Below are 20,770 nucleotides of genomic sequence, written 5' to 3'. Positions count from 1 at the left end.
AGATGTCGGCTGAGTCAACTCTCGCCGAGTAAAATATTGCACAAGCTCCTTTAGACCTCGACATTAAAAAAAAAAAATACACAAATACGTGTGAAACCTCTGCTTGTCATCAATGGTTGTTCAGAGCTTTTGCCACTATTAATAATTCAATAATTTTATTACCTTTGGTCTTTTTTTTATCTCAGAAAGGTCACATTTTGCTTTGCTTCTCAGTGACTGAGATGCTCATCACACGTGAATAGTAATTTCGCATGGTATGTATGACTCTGTTGACCTCATGTTTGGGACCTGGGCGTATCACAGATGATGGGCAGAGACAGGAGTGAGAGAGTGCAGCCGTTGTTTACCCCAACAGGAGTGTGACACCTCCAGGTTTCGAACACCTACTCTTTCTCATTATCTGCAAGACAAAGTGCTGCAGCCTGGAGGCTCCATTGATTCATGTCTGCAAGAGATCTTTCATCTCAATCACATTAAAAGGCCAGCGATGATAATCCGAATTCACAACTATGATCTAAAAGGAAATGTGTTGTTCTGGACAGGCGTGTTTTTAGTAAAATATCAGAGAATAATAAAATGACACGGAAGGCAGACTCAGAATGTCCAAAGGAAGGATCTTGAGAATAATTCGGAATTTTCAGGACCCATATAATATTTCCCCAGGGGAAATATGCAAATATGAGGTGTTTATTGAATTGTGTTCTGCTCTTTTTCAGCAGCAGGCCCTCCGCACTTTCAGCGTCGCAAACGCAACACCTTCCACTCAAAACGTTATCTGTTCATCTATCTATCAAATTCTGAGAAATAAGTTTCAAAGTGAAAACGACTTCATAACTGAGACTTTAGTGACCCTGAGACGGATTAACACCCTGAGGGCTATCCTACATTAAACGGATTTATGATGGACTAATCCGTTATTATTTATACATATAAATAATGAATCCATTATAGGGAAATTCAATCGATCATGTAACTTCTATTTTTGTGTTTTCTTGAGAGACAAAAACTCAGCATTTCATCATTGCTACAACTTGAGAGACATTAATTATATAGTAAACTTTGTTTTTCTTTTATTAAATATACTTTGAACCCGGCAACGCCGGACAAAGTGTGACATCACTGAATGAACGTAATACACTCATACAGTCGTTCGCTTTTTTATTGTTGGTGAAAAAAAAACAACTAATAATAATAAAAGGCTGTTTGTCTGGCACTTCACCCAAAGTGACGCATAGCGATAGACGCACGCGAACAACGGGGTATTTTACTGGAGTAATTTAGGGTAAATGCCTCGATCAGGAGTACTGCAGCAGGCGCGCGCTCCGCGGCGGCGGTAACTTCGCGTATCGATTAAATAACGCGGATCGCGCAGCTCGGTTCACTCCTCCGTCGGCCGCGCGCGGCGCGACGACGGTCACGTGGCCGGCGCGCAGGGGAGGCGCGGTGGGAGGGCCATAAGCGGGGGAGGGCGCGCGGGAGGTGGTGCGCAGCTATACGCTGCAGTCGGCCGCTCGCGCGCTCACACTTGTGAAGACGCTCGGACTGCGCGAGAGGTTCTGTGTGCGAGGACGCCGCGTGCGCGTGTTGGGATTACTCGCGCTGCGCTGCGCTGCGCCGCGCCGTGCCGCGCCGCGCACAGACGGCTCCTGGCTTGCGCGCTTTTTTTTACTCGGGCTCCAGCTGAAGAGGAGAATCGCGGGTTTTCGAGAACACCCACACGGTTTCAGTGCGCAGCCGGGGGTGTTTGTAAGACAGCGGCGCAGCCTGGCATTTGCATCAACTCTTTTTCTTTTATTATTCTGTCATTTCTGAAACGGATGAGTCCCCCTGAAATATAAGGATCATCTTCGGATATGTCCCAACGGTAAGAGCACGCGCACTGTCATCATAGCGCAGGGAAGCGCACCGCCGCCACGCACGAGATTACGGCAAATGTAATCGCTCAGCATTATGTGATGTAATAACGATATAGTATGCAGACATCGGGCACATAGCGGTGACTCAAAAAGCGGAGTTGCACCCACATGCGAGCGCGAGTTTTTTTTTTTTTCCATTTTTATTTCTTAATTCCCCCGATTTTATTATAAATGCAAAACCATGCCGCATGCGCTTCGCTTGTTGTTATGAGCTTTGCCGTGTTCGTATTTTTGGCCTTTTAATGCAGTTCAAGTCTGGATTTTTAGCAAGTTTTTTTTTTTTTTATTACAGTCCTGACTGCCGTTCTCTATTAAAGTATAACGGGCCGCAGCTGTTTATTCGCGTTATTGCCGCAAAGCGCGGAAAAGTTTCTCAGATCCCCCTCCAGAAACCTCTACTACTTCATCCTTAGTAACAATATAAAAAAATGGCTTTGTGAAATTACTGTGAGCGTGCGGTTATTTAACTTTTTCTGTCCGGCGGAAAACTTTTTTTTTTCGTGTGTGACAGACTGCAAAAAAAAAAAAAAAAACGCAGTGAAATGCAGTAAAATCCGGGTAGCCACACGTGAGCCGTTTCTAGTGTGTTTGTGTACAGGACAGGGTGCCGTTTCTGACGGCTCTGTAATGTAATTTTCTCGGCGGAGGCGCCAGTCCAGTTGTGGCCTGTAGGGGGCATCGCAGAGCTGAGTGAACACTGGTCCGAAGGATTTTTTTTTTGGACGAGTTTCATTTGGCGAACGAAGTGCCAATCAGAGGCGCGCAGATCCAGCCCACCGAGCCCGGAGCGCGTCCCCGTCGCCTCTGAAGTTTCAGGAACACATGAAGTTTTTTTTTTTTTTTTTTTCTTTTTTTTTTTCATAACGCACTCAGCCGGGCCGACATGTGGGCAGCGAGGGGGCGACGGTCGCGAGGACTTTCTGACACACCATAATCAATATTTGGCAGGGCGTCCAATGACAGGACGTTGATTTTAATGGAGAGTCAGAACTGCGCTTGATTTGAAAGAGTAAGTATAAATACAGCAGGTAACGGGCTCGATTTAATAAACAATGCCGAGAAAAAGGCAAAACAATGAGCGGTGTTATTACCCCTCCCCCCTCCCCCCCCAGTTTTCATAACTTGCACAGAAATATTTGGGGAAAAAACTGACAGGTATTTATTTTTAGAGCCATGATCGGAATGGTTTCGCGTTGTGCGATTGCTCATCGGTGCAGATGGTGTCAGTGCGCGCGAGTGTTAACCCTTTGGGCAGAGGCGCGCTGCGGCGCGCGCGTTCAGGTGGACTTGGCGTGTGACGCACTTACTACGACTCGCACCCCGCGCCAGCGCCTTTGTTCGCGCGCAGAAAGTGCTGCAGTCAGCAGTTCGCGGCGGACAATGGAAGCGAGGTGGAGTGGAGTGGAGTGGAGTGGGGTGGGGGGGAGCAAGGATCGGGGGGCGCGGCGGTCCAACAGGAGGACACCGCGCACACAAAAGCTGCGCCTTTGGGGGCCGATTTCGACCCGGCAGCGCGTGGCTGCTCACTTTACTCACTCCGCACATGTAGACTCCGCATGATAAACAAAAGTTCAGTGACACATTTTGGCAGGAAGGGGGGGGAAGGAAAAAAAAAAAAAAAACATGCTGCATGGGATGAATTAAAGAGCATTAACGATCCCTGCTTTATCTGTTCCGCAGAGGACAAACTCGAGCCAATGGCCCGACCACCCTAAGTGAGAGCGGCGAAGGCAGAGAGGCGCAGCCCGGCCGGGGGGACCAGGCGCGCGCCGTGGTCGTGCCGTCAGATAGCCGCGCGGGCGCGCAGGCCCGCGCGCCGCGATTTAGCGCGCTGTCCACGTCTTCCAGCGGATATCACTCTCTCGACTACGATTCCCTGCCCAGCTCTCCACTCATGACTGATAACAAGGCGACCCAGACTCCCAGTCCGTCTAGCCAAGCCATTGCCCACGCGCAGGAGCGCATATCCCGCGCGCACGACGCCCTGCCGGATGATGGTAAGAGCTCCGCTGCGGTCCGGTCGCGCGCGCTGTTGTGCATGGCGCTGCGGGTGTGCCGCTGTACCGAAGTGTGTGGGAACGTGATGCCCGGCGTGCCGTAGTCCGCTGCGTGCGCTAACGCGGCGCTGCCCGACACGCGGAGTCGCGCGCACACGCGTAAACACACGTGCCTGACCTGTGGATCGCGGTCCCGGAAAAAGTGCGCGCTTCTTGTTGCGGTTTGTGCGCGCGGAGACCCCCCAGTGCCGCCTCCCTCCCGGACCCCGTCCTCCGCTCCGTGCCGTTTTTGTTTTGCCGGGTTCCCGCTCGCGCCCTTTGCTTACTGCTCCTTTCTATTTTTAACCGGCGCCTGCGTCACTCGTCCGCGTGCCGCGTTTGTTTGTTTATGTTTTGTTTTCAGTTTGTTCCTTGAACATTTATTTGAACAGGACGCATGCTTCGCATTCGCATTCGTCATTTTCTCGATGTTGCGATTTATGCATTTATTTTTATTTTTTCTATTTATTTACTTTTTTCTTCTTCTTTTTTTTTGGTGTGTGTATGGTTGCTCGCCGGGTCGTGGGCGCGTGCGCGCCGCAGCGTTTCTCTCGCGGCGCGGTGGCGCGCTCCGAGGAAGTGCACCCCACCTCGTTCTGCTCCGCTGAGTGTGTGTGAGTGTGTGAGAGTGTGTGAAGCACCAGCGACCCAGGGTCCTGGATGGAGCTCGTCTGATGCCATGGGGGGCGTCACACGCACAGTTCCAAACAAAAAGCTGCCTGCAGACAAACGTTTATGAAAAGATTTTTAATAAAATAAATAAATAAACAAACAGCGATCAGCTTTCGCTGTCCACATAAAGCGCTCAGAGAGATTTGTGATGGGAGAACTATTGCCATTTAATTATCATTATGGCACATTGAGCTGTGATGCTCTACCTGGTCCCACCTGGCACCTGTTCTCCTTCCTTGCGCCTTTCTTAGGTGGAGATGCATGGCTGCTGCTTCATTAATGTGCAGACCCCGACCACATGCCCCCCCCCCCCCCCCTCCCCAAAATGGGGCGAGGACGCGCGTGCTTTGGCCACGGCGATCTGCCCCAGAGGACGTGCCCAGTGCCACGCTGCCGGATGTTTGGCGCTTCCCCGCATAATAGATGTGATGGAGCCTGCTGATCTTCACGTTTCCTTTTATTTGCGCTCGCCGCTGCAAAGGTCACGCAGAGTGATTCATGGCGTGGAAGCGCACGCCGCAGTCAAAATAAAGATGGGTTTCTTTTGTATGCGGGAGCCAGAGGTACCGGGCGAGAGCCTCCTCTCCATTGGCTGCCTGATGAGCAGCGCTGATAAACCTGTTGCGCTACACCTAGACACGCACCTCCGAGGCTTTGGGGATGTGGAGGAGGACAGAGGTATACTCCCCAGGGTTTGCCGGACCCGGGGTGCGGGGCAAACGTGTCCGTTCGTCGCACCAAAAGCCTGGCTGTCGCCTTGGTGAGGCAGTGCCTCGGGTGGGAGTCCACAGTCACCTGTCTGTTGCTCCGTCATGAATATTCAATGAACACGTTCATGAATATTCAAATTTCCCCCAATGTTAAATGTTAAAAGTGAGGCTTTTTTTAAAATTTATTCGAGAAACTGGGAATCTGAGAATCCATGTGCCAAAATTGTATATCTATAACATAAACAGACGACTGTTGGTGGTGTTATTTCTACAGGCAGCCGCACTGTAAGTCCTAAAGGTGTGCCTAGAAAATGCAGCAGGGGCATAGTGGTTACAGCTGTCAGCCCTTGGTCAACACACCCAAGTTTAAATCCTTCCCTCTCTTTGATACACTCGATCAGAGTACTTAACCTGAACTGATGCGGTAAAAATTACCCTGCTGTGTAACTGGGTCAACTGTCGTAAGCAGCTTGTGGTAGAAACCTAACGTTGTACACCACCTTGGAGAAAGGAGTCAGGTTAAGGAATGAATAGAAATTTTTACTAATGAGAAAGTATTATAATAATAATAATGGTCATAGAATTATTATTATTAAGAATAACGTTAATGTTTTATTTTCCGCAGGCTTGCTACAGGTCTTCGATTGTCTGAAAAAATTAGTGTGAATTTCTTTCTCACTCTTAGTGGTGGCATAGACCCATGTGTAGTACAAAGTGTGTTTTGCCATCGTGGTGCAATGTGTGTGTGTGTTAGAGTGTGTTTGTGTGTCCCGTGCCCAGTTTTAACATCGGCCGCCCCGTCACCGCATTACCGTCCCGGAGCGCTGCGGGCCCCGCCGCTATCGTGCGCCGCGGTGTCCGGAAGAGGTCCCGCAGCATGGAAAGTGTCGCGGCAGATTATACGAAAGCTCAATATCATGGAATGGAGACGAGAGAAGCAGAAAAAAAAAACAAAACAGTAAAATCAGTTTCTCACATGACTCATAGCTGGAGACGAGAAGGGTGCGCGTTAGCGCGTCGCTCAGGCTAGCACGGATAGCATTAGTCGCTAACCTCAAGAGTTTCTAGGCTCCGCACACCGTTGTGACTCTTTCTAGAAACCAGAGGCGCTTTGGGCTGCAATCGCATTTCTGCACTAGAGACGCACGTCGACTGAGGAACCTGGAAGGGTTAGGATGTGAAGGGTACGCGCACTGCCGTCACGCTCCAGTCCCGGTTCTGCGGTGCAAGGGTTTGGTCCAACCAACCGTGTGGAGCACATTCGTTCTGTGGAACGGGACCGAAGAAGGGTTAGATTTTGTAGCACCGATCAGTGTGGAATAAGGAACCTGTCCTGCTCCGCGTTGCCCGTAGAACCGTGGTCCCTCAGCCTGCGAATGGAGCTGCTGAGATCTTCGGGCGCTCGCTCGTGTTGCGACGAAACGCCGCCGTCTGTCCAGGTGACGCGTGACTGACGCGCTTCTGGTCTGTCCTTTGTTTCCCTCCAGAAATGCAACCGGCCCTTAACCGCTTCAGACCGCGGTCGCTGTCGATGCCGGTGGACATGCGGCCAGAGGTGCTGGTTGCGCAGGAACTGCGGCGCATCGGCGACGAGTTGAACAACCTGTACATTGGGGTGAGTATTGTTGCCGTGGCGACAGCTGTCGTGTCGGCTGTTTAACCGAACGAACCGCAGCTCCTCGAAATCCTTCGGAGAGTAAACGGGTGGAGTAGTGGTTCGAGTCTCATCGCCTTGCAACCGCAAGGTCCTGGGCTCCCCCCCATAGTACTTTCAATCAAGGAACTTACCATGAATCGATGGAGTAAAGTTTACCCCGTAGTATTAAATGAGTAAATCGTTGTAAGTAGCTTAGTGTACAAACCTAATACGGTAAGTCAGTTTGAGAAAAGGTGAAAAAATACATGTGAAGTTAAGGGCCAGCTGGCAGTGTAGTAGTTAGAGCTGCTGCCCTTGGACCCAAAGGTCAAAGGTTCACATCCCACCCCTGACCATAGTAGCCTGGAATAAGGCGCTTACCCTAAATTGCTCCAGTAAAATTACCCAGTTGTACAAAGGGGTAAATAACTGCAGGGAAAAGGGATTGACTTAAAGTAACTGATGCGTCTGAACGACGCTCTACTTGGCGTTGCCTCAATTCCACTTTCGGCATTTTGTTCTCCAAAGATCTCATTGCATCTTCATCGTCGTCACACTCTGTGCGGATTTCCTTTGTGCGTCGGAAAACCAAAAGAAAAGTTCTCGGCTGCACCTCCGCGGAAGTTCTTAACGGCGCATTGTTGAAGCGACGGATGATTTTTGTCTCAATATTTGTTTGCAGTCCCTTAATTTCTCAGCGTTGCATCACCTCTCAGCGCGGAAATATGTACGCGCCTCGTTTCTTCAAGGTAAAGCACGAGGGCTGGAGCGAGCGTGGCGGTTAAGGTGTGCCGTGTAACGTTCAGGTGTAAGTCGCTCAGCTAAGTGCACCAGCGCCGTGACTAAGGCAGGCGATGGCAGAAACGCGTCGCTTTACGTAATCGATGAGCGGCAGCGACGAGCCGCAGTGGAATCCCATACCAGGAGTCACCCGCTGAAAATGGAACAGAGCCTGAATTTATTTTAAAAGTGAATCAAGTCTGTTTTAGTCACCTGAATTGTACCGATGCCGTGAAGCTGAAACGCTCATCGGGAGGACGGCCCCGCTTCTCCGTGGCTCGCTGTCATGTTTCGCTTGTTTGGCCGCGCTTATTCTGGAGCGTCTTCCATGTTTCGGCGTCGCCGCGACCTTGCGCAACCTTCTAGAACATTCTCTTGGGGAGGTTAGGGGGATTCTGCAAGCGTCGACACTTATTTTTCGTGTGCTTTCCTTGCTGCGGAATCCCCTTCTCGGCACGGCGCATATTTTGGGCTTCAATACGAAAAGTACGATTAACGAGGCCGACGAACGCTCGAAATGAGCTTCTCGGCATTTCCTGCGACCCGGGATGTTTTGCGTGCGACCGTAGCCCATTTACAAGCGATCGTTTTGTTTGCCCTCGTTCTTTTGTGATCGGATGCGCCGGGCCTTTCTGAGGGCGGCTTCTTCTTCTCGTCTGCCCACCCTTTTCCTAGCGGAGGGTTACTCGAGTGCTTTGAACAAATTCTCGAGCATGGCACACAACAATGTGCTATAAAATATTTATTAACATCTGCTCCAAAGCTGTTATTGTCATTATAGGAGCGGCATGCGATCCGCCGTTGCCTCTCGGTTGCGAAGCTCTCGGACGGAGAGCGGAGCCAATAAAAAAAAAAAAAAAAAAAAAAAAAAAAAAGACACGTGATGGTTTCTCCAGTTACTCGCATGGCACGAGCCCTCGGCAGGGTTGGGGGGAGGCTCTCTCTGCCCCAAAAACGTCTCAGTTTTGACCTTCTTTAGCTTAACTCCACAGATAACCCGCATCTTATTTCTGAGCCCCTCTGGGAACTGCTCGGTTTAACCCACTTCTCCCACGTTTAAATGGAATCGGGTCTCCTGTGTGTCGGCCTATTTCACGTGCGAGCGACCGCTGCTCAGCGAGACCCGTCGTTTCCTCCCTGGCGTGGAGAATCCGGGCCGTCGTGTAACACACTGACCTTCTTTAGCCGGCAAAATCCACTTCCTGCCTGGCAAGCGTCCTTTAGCGACTGAGGCGGTCATCTTGTTTCCATGGTCCCCGTCTGCATTCTCTTCACGAGGCTTTTCCGGAACAATGACACAGGTCTCCTTCTGAAGCACGTCTTTCAGATGGTGGTGGCACGGTCAGAAAACACTATTAACCTCCCTTGACCTGCTTCTTGAGGTCTTACGGGTCAATGAAGAAACCCAATGAAGAAAGAAAAGTTGAAGGACATGTTGGAACTGCTTGACAAGGTTCAGTCTTTGGCATCTTTGGGATAGGATGAGGATTGGCCAAAGTTAAGATGTCATGAGTTACCTCCAAAGGCCATGTAGGTGCTCCTAGAAAGTCCATACTAAGACGTTGCTATGCACTTTACACAGTCTTTGGGTCCGTTGGGGTACGATAAGGATTGGCCATGGTTGAGATACTTTGAGTTACTTGTGAAGACCACACAGGTGCTCCATGAAGGTCCATACTAAGACTTTGCCATGTGCCCTATGGTCTTTGAGATTTTTGAGGTGAGGTGATTGACCATAGCTGAGATATCTTGGGCTGCTTGTGAAGACCACACAGGTACTGCATCAAAGGTCCGTACTAAGATGTTGTCATGTACCCTACTGCGTTTTGTATCATAGAGTAAAAATGAGGATAGACCATAGTTGAGATATGTTGGGTTCCTTCTGAAGGCCATGTACTGTATGTAGTCCTTCAAAGTTCTTACTAAGGTGTTGTCATGTCCTGCAGGATGGACAGGTGAGGCTGTGACTGAAGCCCCACTCAAGACAAGGTCATAATGAGGTAGTTTGGGGAGGGGGGCAGTATATTTTATTACATCATTTGATGGTCATCTCTCATTTCCTCTTGTCTGAGCAAAGCACATCGTGTTCTCTGAAAACAATGATCCAGATTTTAAAAAAAAAAAAGAAAAGAAAGCAGAACCTAATTGCAAAGCGCTCCATGTCACCAGGTTCACATGAGAGCGCGGTGCCCGGGTGCGAGGAGCTGATGCTGAAGGCCAAGTGACTCCGATTGTATGACACATGACCCTCTCATCGTCTGCACATTAATCTTACAAATGCGCAATGTTTGCCAGCAGCAGGAGTACCGCTAATTATAATAACTGCAATAATGCGACATGTGCTTCTTTCGTCTTATGCCATCTCATTATTGGACTGGACAGCTTGTTTCATTTCCAGCTTGAAAAGGCACAGACGCCGTTGTGTGCGTTTGCGACAGCAGTTTGTTTTGACCTTGTGCCTGAATTAAAGCCAGAAATTTTTTTTTTCTTTTCTTTTTTGAAAGAGGAGTTTCTTGCAATGTTTGTTTTCTTCCTCTTTTTAGAGTGTGGGCATTTCCTTCTTACATTTACATCATTTACACTTTGGATCTGCAGATTGGATCTTTTTTCCTCTTCTCTGGCCAGCAGGGGGAGCAGTGGTTAGAGCTGCTGCCTTGCACCCAGAGGACCTGGGTTCACATCCCATATCCTGCTCTTGTACTTTTGATCAAGTTATCCTTAAATGACAGTAAAAGTTACCCGGCTATGTAAAGGGGTAAATCGTTGCGAGTAGCTTAGTGTAGAAACGTAACGCGGTAATTTGTCAGAAGCATCAACTCGATAACTAAAAATAGAATTTTTACATCCTTTGTCACAGCTGTGCTGCACTGTGTTTTCCAGCTGTTTCCCATAATTAGTAAATCCTAATAAATTAATAAACGCAGTAAATGCGGTGGCCTGGCGTTACTTTGTCGTCCTCTAAATAACGGCTCACCTTTGGACGCGCGTAGCAATGTGTCGTTGATCGAATGCAGGTGCGAGTCGTTTGACGGAACGTGAGCCCACGAACATCAGCCGGGAGCGGCGTAGGTCTCCAGGCTGCGGTCATCGTGTGCGCCGTTCCTACGGACACGAACGCCTCGCCGATCTCAGACTTGCGGTCTCGGGCTGGACGGTCAGAATGCGGTGGTGCCATCGAGCGGTTCTTGGACCTTCCCCCACGGGCCTTTTTAACAATAATGACCCCTGTTAGGACGTACCAATGGCCTCGCGGTCAAGAAATGACGACGTGCGTCTCTAGTCTCGGCCAGTGTGGCGGTTTTGTTTTCCTCTCCTCTGTCGCCAGCTGGGACCTTCATCATCAGCGCGTCGTCATGAAGCAAATCGACCGTTTACGTTTGTTTGTTCATCGCTGGGGGTTTGGAGACGGTGTCCTGGTTAGAGCCACGGCCCTCGGATCCTTGCTGTAGTACCTCAGCGTGAAAACTACCCAGCTGTATAAATGAGTAAATCAGTGTAAATGCCAGTAAAATGAATGAGTAAATTACCTTTACAGACATTCAACATATCTTGCATGTCATGCGGAGACAGCGCTGTGCTGTGCGAGAGTAATTGCTGTATGGTATCCTATGGTATTATAGGGTGTAAGCGTTTATTCTTGGGGCTACAGGTACCGCAGTGCTTGGAGGTGCAGCCTCTGTACTGAAAGGTTGCAGGTTCGAATCCCATTTGTTGCGGTAGTACCTTTGATCAAGGTACTTGACAATAAAATTACTGAGGTGTATAAATTGTAAATCAGTGTAATCCGTCTGAGTGTAAGTTGCGCTTTAGCTGTGTGTTCTTTCAGAACTGGGGGTACTGGTGCATCACCAGTTCAATCAGTAGTGAGACGTGTGTGATGTGGGTCCGAATAATGGGAACCCGTGGCGCCGGTCCGGACGGTGGGTTTTTAGAACCCGGGTTCGGTCATGTTCATAGGGGCCGGTTGTTCGCAAAACGAGCGGAAGGAACGGTGGGGCCTTCGGCAGGAGGGCGCCGTGGGGTTGGCAGGGAAGCGGCCCTGGGGGGGTGGTGGTGTCGGGGACGACTTTCAGAGGCACGTTTTCAAAGGGTGACTGAAAGAATCGGAAGAGCTGAGGCCGAGGTGCCAGAAGCAGGGCCCCCTGTGGGAGGGGAGGGGAGGGGAGGGGAGGGGAGGGGGGCGGGGCGGGGCCAGCCCATCAGCGCCCACTTCCGTCTCGCCTGGGGTCACTGGGTTTGGGAATTCTGCGTCGCTCCACCCCGTAGTAAACAATCTCACTCTCTCACACACACACACACACACTTCCTGGCTCCTTTTACCCACTGAGAAAGAGGAAAAAGCCGGAGAGGCTGTGAATCATTGGCCATCGTTGAGTGGAAGCGCCGGCATCCCCTGGGATCGCATCCCTTCGGGCCTTCGGGAGGCGCTGCGATTACGCAGTGGTGACATTGACGACGTGTTGACTGAGGAGTCTGGGCACAGGCACTCTGGGGGGCGGGGGCGGGTCTGCAGGTGCGAAATGTTGTACAGGATGAGCTGCCAACGAGAAGCAGACGTACTCATCTGACACTCTTGCCCAGAGCGGCTTACCCTGATTTACCCTTTCGTACAGCAGGCCGGTTTTTAGTGTAGTAACTCAGGGTGAGCACTTTGGTCAAGGGTACTGCAGCAGGATGTGGGATTGAAACCCGGGTCCTTCAAGTGCACGGTGGCGGCTCTAACTTCTACGCGAAGCTCCGCCCTGCACGTGTGAGTCAAGCGAGGGTCATTCGGCTGCGAAACACTTTTGCGGGACGGGAGTCAGGAGCGCGTGAGCTGTGTCGTAACGCCACGCCTCTTCCCTCTCAGTACCGCGGTACACATGTGCAGGCTATAATAATTGCTTTGTCACCCTGCGTTTTGTAACGCTGGGAACTTTTTTTTTTTTTTTTTCTGTTTGGCTGCTTCTTTTCCTGCATTAAATATGACATTTTGCATTTAATTTGGGTTACTGGGGGGTTCGTTTTTTCCAGTAGTTTCCGCGCAAACGGCAGACCCCTCCCTTTATACCCTGCGCTAAAATTTTGACTGAAAATAACGAAAAAGTGCAGCAATGAAAAATTCGACAGGGCGGCACGGCTACTCAGCGGGTAGCACCGGTGCCTCACAGGATCGGGGCGGCGCTCTCGGATGCGGGTTCGAATCCGACGCAGCGTCCAGTTTGTATGTCCGTCCCGTGTCCACGTGGGTTTCTTCCACATGCTCTGGTTTCCGCCCACAGCTCAACAAAGATGTGTGCGTTGCATTTCTGCAGCTACAATATTGGTTGCTTTAAGTCTTTTTCCGCACAAGTCTGTGCAATGTGGGCGGAAATAAACTGTGTGTAATTAAAGGGACGGCGCCCCTTTTATTTTTGCCTCTCATCATATTTCATCCTATTTGGGCACAACATGAAATACAGAACAGCGTGTAGCAGCCGGGAATGGGGGGGCATCAGAGATGGTCCACTGTAATGTCCCGAGGACTCATAAGATGGTTCAGATGGGTTGCAGTGTACTATAAACTCACACTCTGACCCCCCCCCAAAAAAAAACACCAAGGTTATGCAAGCAGCAGGGGGCGTAGCGGTTAGAGTCAGCACCTTTTGGACTTGCAGGAACCAGATTCGAATCGCACCTCCTCTTTGTAGTCCCCAAGGTCAAGGTACTTACCATGAACTGATGCAGTAAAAAAATTTCCCGGCAGTATAAATGGGTAAATCAGTGTAAGTGCCTCACACTGGAACTGCGCCTGGGGAGAAGTGTGAGAATAAATGAATAAATAACTAACCAGTGTAACACTGTTGGCAGACAAGTGCATTAACCCTGACACCAGTACACACACACACACACACACACACACACCTACTGTGTGTCGGGGTTAATGTACTCGCGCTGAACTCCATTTCCGCAACACCTGTTTCCCTCAGATTGAATACACAATCGCCCGCCGGGCCGCTGCTGTTTTCTGGCATCGCTGTTAATGAATTAAAAAAAAAAAAACATCTAAATATGAGCGCGTCCCCATGTTTACCAGCTGGAATTCAAAAAAGCGTGTGGAGACGAGGCGCACGCTCTCGCCCGCACAGCGCCTATCGCGCAGGACCGTGTCCGGTTACCCCTCCGTCCACGGAGCCCGAAGGAACGATTCGTCTCCCGCTTTTCTCCAGAGCAGTACAGCGTTCCGAAGCGCTTACCGTGATTTACGTCTTTTCGTAGCTTCGGTCATTTCAGCCGGGCCCTGATTCAGCGTAATTGTCTTCGTCGAGGGGAGTGCGGCAGGAGGTGGGGTTCGAACCCGGCTCCTTCGGGTCCCGACAGCCCCGGCGTTAACTGCTACGCCCCCTGCTGGCCCCTGGAGTAGAAAGGCCAAAATGAAACAATGCCGACTTCCGACGATGGAGGTTCGAGCTCCCCCCACCCCCCGGCTTCCTCTTCCCTCTTCCTCAGCTGTTAGTCTCTCACCGTGGGGACAGGTCGGAACAATGGCTGCTCCCCGTAGCGCCGCCGCCCCCCTCCCATCCCCATCAGGGTTCACATCCACGAAGGGGGGAGCTGAGCGGGTGGAGCCAAACCCGTTGAATCTGAAGAGCCCGGGTTCTAATCCAACCCTCTGCTGTAGTACCCTTGATCAAGGTACTTACCCTGAATTGACAGGGTAAAAACTGGCACTCGTCACCACATGGTACATGTCCTGGCCAAGCACCCTCTTTTTTGTGTGTGTGCGTGTGCGTGCAGGTGGTTAACTGTCAGTGTGGCCCGGGGCTGCTCTTCTGTCCATCTCAAGTGGACCGGAACCGGAAGGATCTCCACGTTTTCACAACCGATCTGGAGCGTTGAGCTTGTAATTAGTTTCTTTCGCAGTAAACAGCTTTACAGTATTTTTACAGTGTTTGCGGTATTTTTTTTCTCTTTTTTCTTTTTTTTTTTTTTTTTTTTAGGTTTTTGGCTTTTTACGACAGCGGGTGGCACAGCAGTGAAGGGCCGTCACCATCCAGTCGGGTTGGAGTCCCTGCTCCTGCTGTTGTACCCTTGAGGAGAGTAGTTACCCTGAGTAGGTAGAAACAATTACCCGGCAGTGTAAACAGGTGCAATAGTGTAAGTAGCTTTGTGGACAAGCCTGAGATGGATTGATCGATCGCCGGAGCGATCGATCGAGCGAGGAAACTCTTGCCTTGGACACGTCCAATAGACCAGCACGTGCAGAGGGGTGTAGCCGGTGGCCCTCGGCCAGCAAGGGAAGCGGTTAAAGGCGTGGAGGCCAGGTGCCCGGCCAGCAGGACGCGCTCCGAGCTCCTGCCGGCAGTTCCTGCGAGGGGGCGGTTTCCTGTCGCAAACCGAGAAGCGGTCGTGCGCCATTTGCGGTCATTAAGGGAGCGAGCGAGCGAGCGCTCAGTGCCAGGTGGGCCCCGGGCTGTGTAGCGCTCACGTTGGACCCATTTGGAGGTTTTCTCCATTATTAATGCGGTTTCTCTCACCTGATTGCCACGAGGCTTCGTGGCATCGTCCACCAGGCGTCCGAACACATAAAGTTAACGATCTCCGGTTTCGTTGAATTTTCCTCGTTTTTAATGGGGTTTTTTTTGTTGTTTGCGGTTTTTTTTTTTTTTTTTAAAAGCTTGCATTTTGTACATCTGCGCGTGTGTGTGCGCGCACACGCCTGCTCTCGTGTGCCTCTGACAGCTCACAAAAGAGTAGGAAATGCCAGATTCACGAGGTGAGACGCACGCGCGCGCACACCTCGTGTCGCTTCAGGTGAACGAGGTACGAAGTGTGAACCTGTGACGGTGACCGCGAGTGAAGCTGTTTAGAAGGTCGCGCACATTTCGGGATCGTCTGTCCTACGGTTGCTTTTTCGTCAGTTCTTTTGGGTCGCCCAAAGTTGGACGCGAACACCGGCAGCATCTCGAACCCGACCCAGGGTCGGTTAACCGTGTCCCTTTCTAAGCGCGTCGTGCTTTTTCGGGCCCGCAGATCAGGCAGCAGGGTGACCGACGGGAGCGCGTTCCGGGTTCCGGAGCTTCGTTTAACAAGCGAGCCCGTAAATCGCCGTCCCTTGCGCCCGGAGGTCATTAGGACGCGCCCCCCGCAGATGATGGGACGGGAGGTGAAACGCCGCAGATCTCGGGGGCCAGAAGCAGCACTGCACGCGGGGGTGCTGACGCATGGAACCGCCGAGGGATTTGGACGTTTCAAAATCGAACGCTCCTGCAGGGCGCCGGCCGGATCTTGTGTCGGAACTTGTCCTCGTCCACCCCCCATGTCCCCTTCTGCCCGAGAAATCTCACCAAGGCTCATCGTGTTCAGGGCGTAGCACTGGGGCGTCGCCGTGACCCCAAATGACCCTAACGACCTTAACGACCTTAACGACCCCAGCGACCCTACTGGCCGTGTCATTCCTCCACCGTACCGGTCAGCTGTACTGTGGTATATAGGGGTCAGAGTTGCTGCCTGTTGAGTTGGAGGTCACAGGTTCAAATCCTACTTCCTGCTGTAGGACCCTTGGTGAAGGTACTGGATTGATCTTGTGAAAATGACTGACTCAGGTGTGTAAGTGGGTAAATCGGTGTAATCAGAGTAAATCTCCCTTTGGAGAGAAGAATCAGAATGGAATAAATGTAAATGTGTTATAATGGCGGGGCGCGGTGGCGCAGTGGGTTGGACCGGGTCCTGCTCTCCAGTAGGTCTGGGGTTCGAGTCCTGCTTGGGGTGCCTTATGACGGACTTGCATCCCATCCTTGGTGCGTCCCCTCCCCCCATAGCCTTACGCCCTGTGTTGCCAGGTTAGGCTCTGGCTCCCCACAACCCCGCATGGGACAAGCGGTTCAAAAAGTGTGTGTGTGTGTTATAGCAGCCAGTTGGTTGTTGGGTTACACGAAGCCCCCTGCCCCAGCTCTAGCGCACCAACACAGTTATCAGCCCCCACCCCCACTGCACCTTTAAAGGGGGGGTCGGCTTTTGGTGCCTTTTTGTTCTGCAACACGTGTCGTTCAAACACATTATTGTTGTGCTGTTTTTCTTAGTAATTAAGAAAAAGGGGCCATGAATTAGTAATTATTACTCATAATTAATATTGTTTGTAATTATAAATAATCACGATTCTACTAAAACTACTAATATCTAATATTCCCATAATAATTACTGTGAATATTACATGTGAATGCATTATAAATGAACGTACTTACCATAATTGCTCCAGTGAAGTTACCCAGCAGCGTAGATGAGTAAATAACTCTGAACGCTGTAAGTTGCTTTGGAGAAAAGCGAGGCGAATGACTGTAATTGACCCGGTTCTGTCGCGTTCCGCAGAGAGCCGGGGGCTGGAACGGCGGGGCCGCGGCCCAGGAGGTGCGCAACGAGCCCGTCTTCGTGCTCTGGATCAACGCCCTGGTGGAACGGCTGCTATTGATCCTGAGGGGAAGATGATTGACGGCGCGTGACCCCACCCCCACCGGAACGAACCCAGCAGACGTGTAGCATCTGGAAGGTTTCACTGTAGATAACGTGTACATATGTAGGCTCTCCTTTTTTTAATTTTGACGATGATAACGCAGAAAGTGTTTCGCTTCGCCTCTGGACCCGGCTGCACGAGGCCGCTTTGGACGAACCTTTCGGGAACGCCGCGGCGTCCCTTCCCCCCGGCGGCGCTCCGCCGCGCCCCGCCGACGGCTTCCTCCTCACCTCACGACTGTTTCCTGCGACACTTCGGAAAGCTGAGCCTGCGAAACCACCAAAGAGAAGCGCGTCGGACGTCGGGCCGAACCCTCGTCCCCGGGACCTCCCGCGCGGGGTGCCCGTGGCGCCGCCTTCCCCCCTCTCCGCATTTCCTGTAAATAACCCCCCCCTTTTTTTTTTTTTTTTAAAACAAAACCCATTTCATTTCTCTTTCTCCCCTCTTTTTTGCAGCCATTCTTCCATCTATTTATTTTCCCTTTTTTTGTATTTAATAGTGTACTCTAAGTAATGTGTTTTTTTCTATGTTTTGATTTTAAGGTTTTATTTGAAGTGGTAATTGATCAGTTCTCCATTACTCATGTCCCAGTCGTCCCTGGCCCTGGATCTTTGGTCCGCGCCGCTCCCGCCTTTCCGAACCCAAGCCACTTACGCCAAACCAGCGCTCAGATCGCCCCAGACGTTTACACTTCTGCTCTTAATTTTTCATTTCAAAATGACTCACCATCCTCACTGTACTTTCGCCCCCCCCATCTTCCGCTGTAAATTGACACCATCCTAGACCGGTGTCCACACCTCGACCGAGTCGTGACTGTCGACCCCCGTTGCCGGGGAAACCGCTGTGTGGCGTGGAGCCTCCCTTCGCCGACATACTGTAGCCGTTGCGAGAAGGACGGCGGGGGAGTCGGCACGCGGGTCTCGGTCGCGCCGTACCGTGTTACGCGGTGCGTTGCGCCGTAGGAGCCGCGGTAGGTCCACCCCCCGTAACTTCTCCATCTACCTCCTTGTATCGACACCTCTAGTGTTCGTCCCCAGAGCGGAGCGTGCAGTACCAACGGCTCCCCCCTGCTGGCGGTCCTTCTGCGGTCATCCGATCCCGCGCTGGACCGCATGGGCCGGGGGGCCAGAGCCGCACCGGCCTGGGGTCCGCGCTTCGGCGCGTCGACGCCTCGCCAGTTTCGGGCACTTTAAATCCACACGTGCCAACGTGCTTCCTTCGAAAATCGTTCAGGGACTTTTTTCTACCAGTGTTACTATTCTGTGTTATTAATAATAATAATAGTAGTAGTAATAATAATAATAATAATAATAATAATAATAATAATAATAATGGTAATACTAAGAGGAGCCAGAGAGGAACGTTGCGAGGAGATGAATTTTTAAAGTGTCGCTCGTCCCGGTTGTTCTGTTTTGCCCCCTTCGGATGAACACGTCACCGCTGGAGCTGGTCTTGTTTATTGTCATTATTGAGGAGCGAGTTAAGTCGGTCAGCTCCTTTTTTGGACGCCGGACCGTTAAAAGCTCATTCGTCGACACTGCGGCCCAGATGTTATGCCTAGGGTATGGTTTCTGTCAACACAAGCCAGGGTGTGTGTGTGTGTGTGAGAGAGAGAGAGAGAGAGAGGGAGGCAATAAGCTGAGCGCAGTTTTTAAGATCACGGTCCTTTTTGGCAGACGTGCGAATTAAGAGTATCCGCCCGGTCCCCCCCAGAGAACGACATTCCATTCGAGTGCGACACTCGGCGGTGACCCACTCCCACGTCACCTGGCACTCAGTCACTTAATTATAATTACAAATTTTCAGTCATTCGTTTCCATTCAGATGCGTTTTTTTGTTTTTTTTTTTTTTTTTTTTTGTGCCGGTATATCAGGGTTTGCGGTCAAACGTTTGCATTAGCTCTTATGTGCATGTTTGTGCCAGCAGATTAATTTCAATGGCATTTTTAGGATGGTATCAATGGTTGAGGACCACCCACGGTGTTGCTGTCAGACTAGACTGGAAAGATTCGCACCGCTCACAGTTGCATTAAACGGAGTTTATACCATCGGAATAAATGCCCCGGGGTAAATTGGGGGCCGGAAGTTCTTAGCGATGCATATCTTGCACGGAAAGTTATAGACAGACTTGGAGAATATGCAGGCGTGTTGAATTCATCGCTGCGTGTTGCAGCGTTGACCTCGGCGATGCCTGTCAACCAGAGATCACCGCAGGGATTAGACGCACTGAGCCTCTCCTCTTGTAATACTGGCAGAAAATTGAAATTTTAAGCAAAATCAACACTTTCCGTTTTAATAATGTGGAATTTGTTATCGTTGGAATGGTTTGACATTTTCCTTTTTGGAGCAGCAAAGCGATCATCACTGTCGCGGTGGCAAATATCATCAAGGGGGACTTTTCCATCAGCGGTGTCCGTTGCTGGATGCCTCCGCAATCCGGCGCGATCGGCTACGCCAGAGCAGGTCATAGGGCCGTGACTTTCTGCACATGTCCTAATTACTCTACCATTATTACAACCTGATCAATAGCACTGACCACATGCAGAAACTGATTTCATTCCACTTTACAGGACCCAGTACATTTGTAGCAAAATGTTTTTATTCTTTTATTTTATTTTATCATTGTTTTATTTTTTTTTTAAATTTTGCACTGAATTTTTTTGCCAAATTGAAATTGTGCAATATTGCTGTACATACTTGCAATTGATTTTTTTTTTTTTTTTTTAAATTTTCCTCTAAATAAAAACCAAAAGACAAACTTCATTGGGAGTTTTTTTTATTTATTTTTAAACAAACACATGCCATGAGTATTTCTATATTCAGACATATCTAAAGTTCCCATGGAGTTCTGAATCACACAAATCATTTACAGTTATCTGATGTTTTTCCTCCAAGGCAACTTACAATGTTAAGGTCACAATTATTACAGGCTTACAATTATTTACCCATTTATACAGGTGGGTAATTTTACTGGCACAATTTAGGGTAAGCACCTTGTTCAAGGGTATTACAGCCAGAGGTGGGGATCAAACCTGCAACCTTTGGGTCTAACGGTAGTAGCACTCGCCACTACACAACCAGCTCTCCCCTCATTTAGAGCTCTGTCACAGATGTGCACACCAGTTTATGAATGCTCATGGTACTGATGCATCACAACTGCTGAGGGTTTTACAACTGAGTCTCATGCTCAAGGGCTTCTGGCCAAAGGGGATGGAGGGGGGCGTTGGGAATCTTAGCCCTCCTGAATCACCTATTATTTCAAGTGAGAACATAGCAGTTTTTCACAGAACAACTGCATATCTTGGAGTTCGCTGGCCCACTCTGGGAACAAGTCCATTTCCCTCCACGTCAGCATTAATTCATTGCTTAGCTGAGTTGTTCGTCCAGAGTCGTTTGCACTACGGAATTCCGCTGGAGTAATTCAGGGTAAGGACACTGATCTAGGGAATCACAGCAGTGGTGGGAGGAGGGGGAGGTCTCCAATCAACCATCAGGCTTCAAGTCCTTGACCTTAACCGCTATGCCATGTCCCTTTACCGAGTAGTAAATGGT

General features: G+C 50.3%; 1 protein-coding gene across 1 annotated transcript; it reads left to right on the top strand.

The window, feature by feature from the left end:
- Positions 1-1,450: 1,450 nt before the first annotated feature.
- bcl2l11 (BCL2 like 11) lies at positions 1,451-19,898 on the top strand. The gene is made up of 4 exons (XM_029251213.1): positions 1,451-1,864; positions 3,597-3,913; positions 6,822-6,949; positions 17,078-19,898. The coding sequence occupies exons 1-4, from the start codon at positions 1,854-1,856 to the stop codon at positions 17,192-17,194; spliced, it is 573 nt and encodes a 190-aa protein (XP_029107046.1). The 5' UTR covers positions 1,451-1,853; the 3' UTR covers positions 17,195-19,898.
- The last annotated feature ends 872 nt before the right edge of the window (positions 19,899-20,770 follow it).

The sequence above is a fragment of the Scleropages formosus genome, chromosome 4, assembly GCF_900964775.1.
Source record: "Scleropages formosus chromosome 4, fSclFor1.1, whole genome shotgun sequence".
Lineage (NCBI taxonomy): Eukaryota > Metazoa > Chordata > Actinopteri > Osteoglossiformes > Osteoglossidae > Scleropages > Scleropages formosus.
This window is presented reverse-complemented; position numbering and strand designations above follow the sequence as displayed.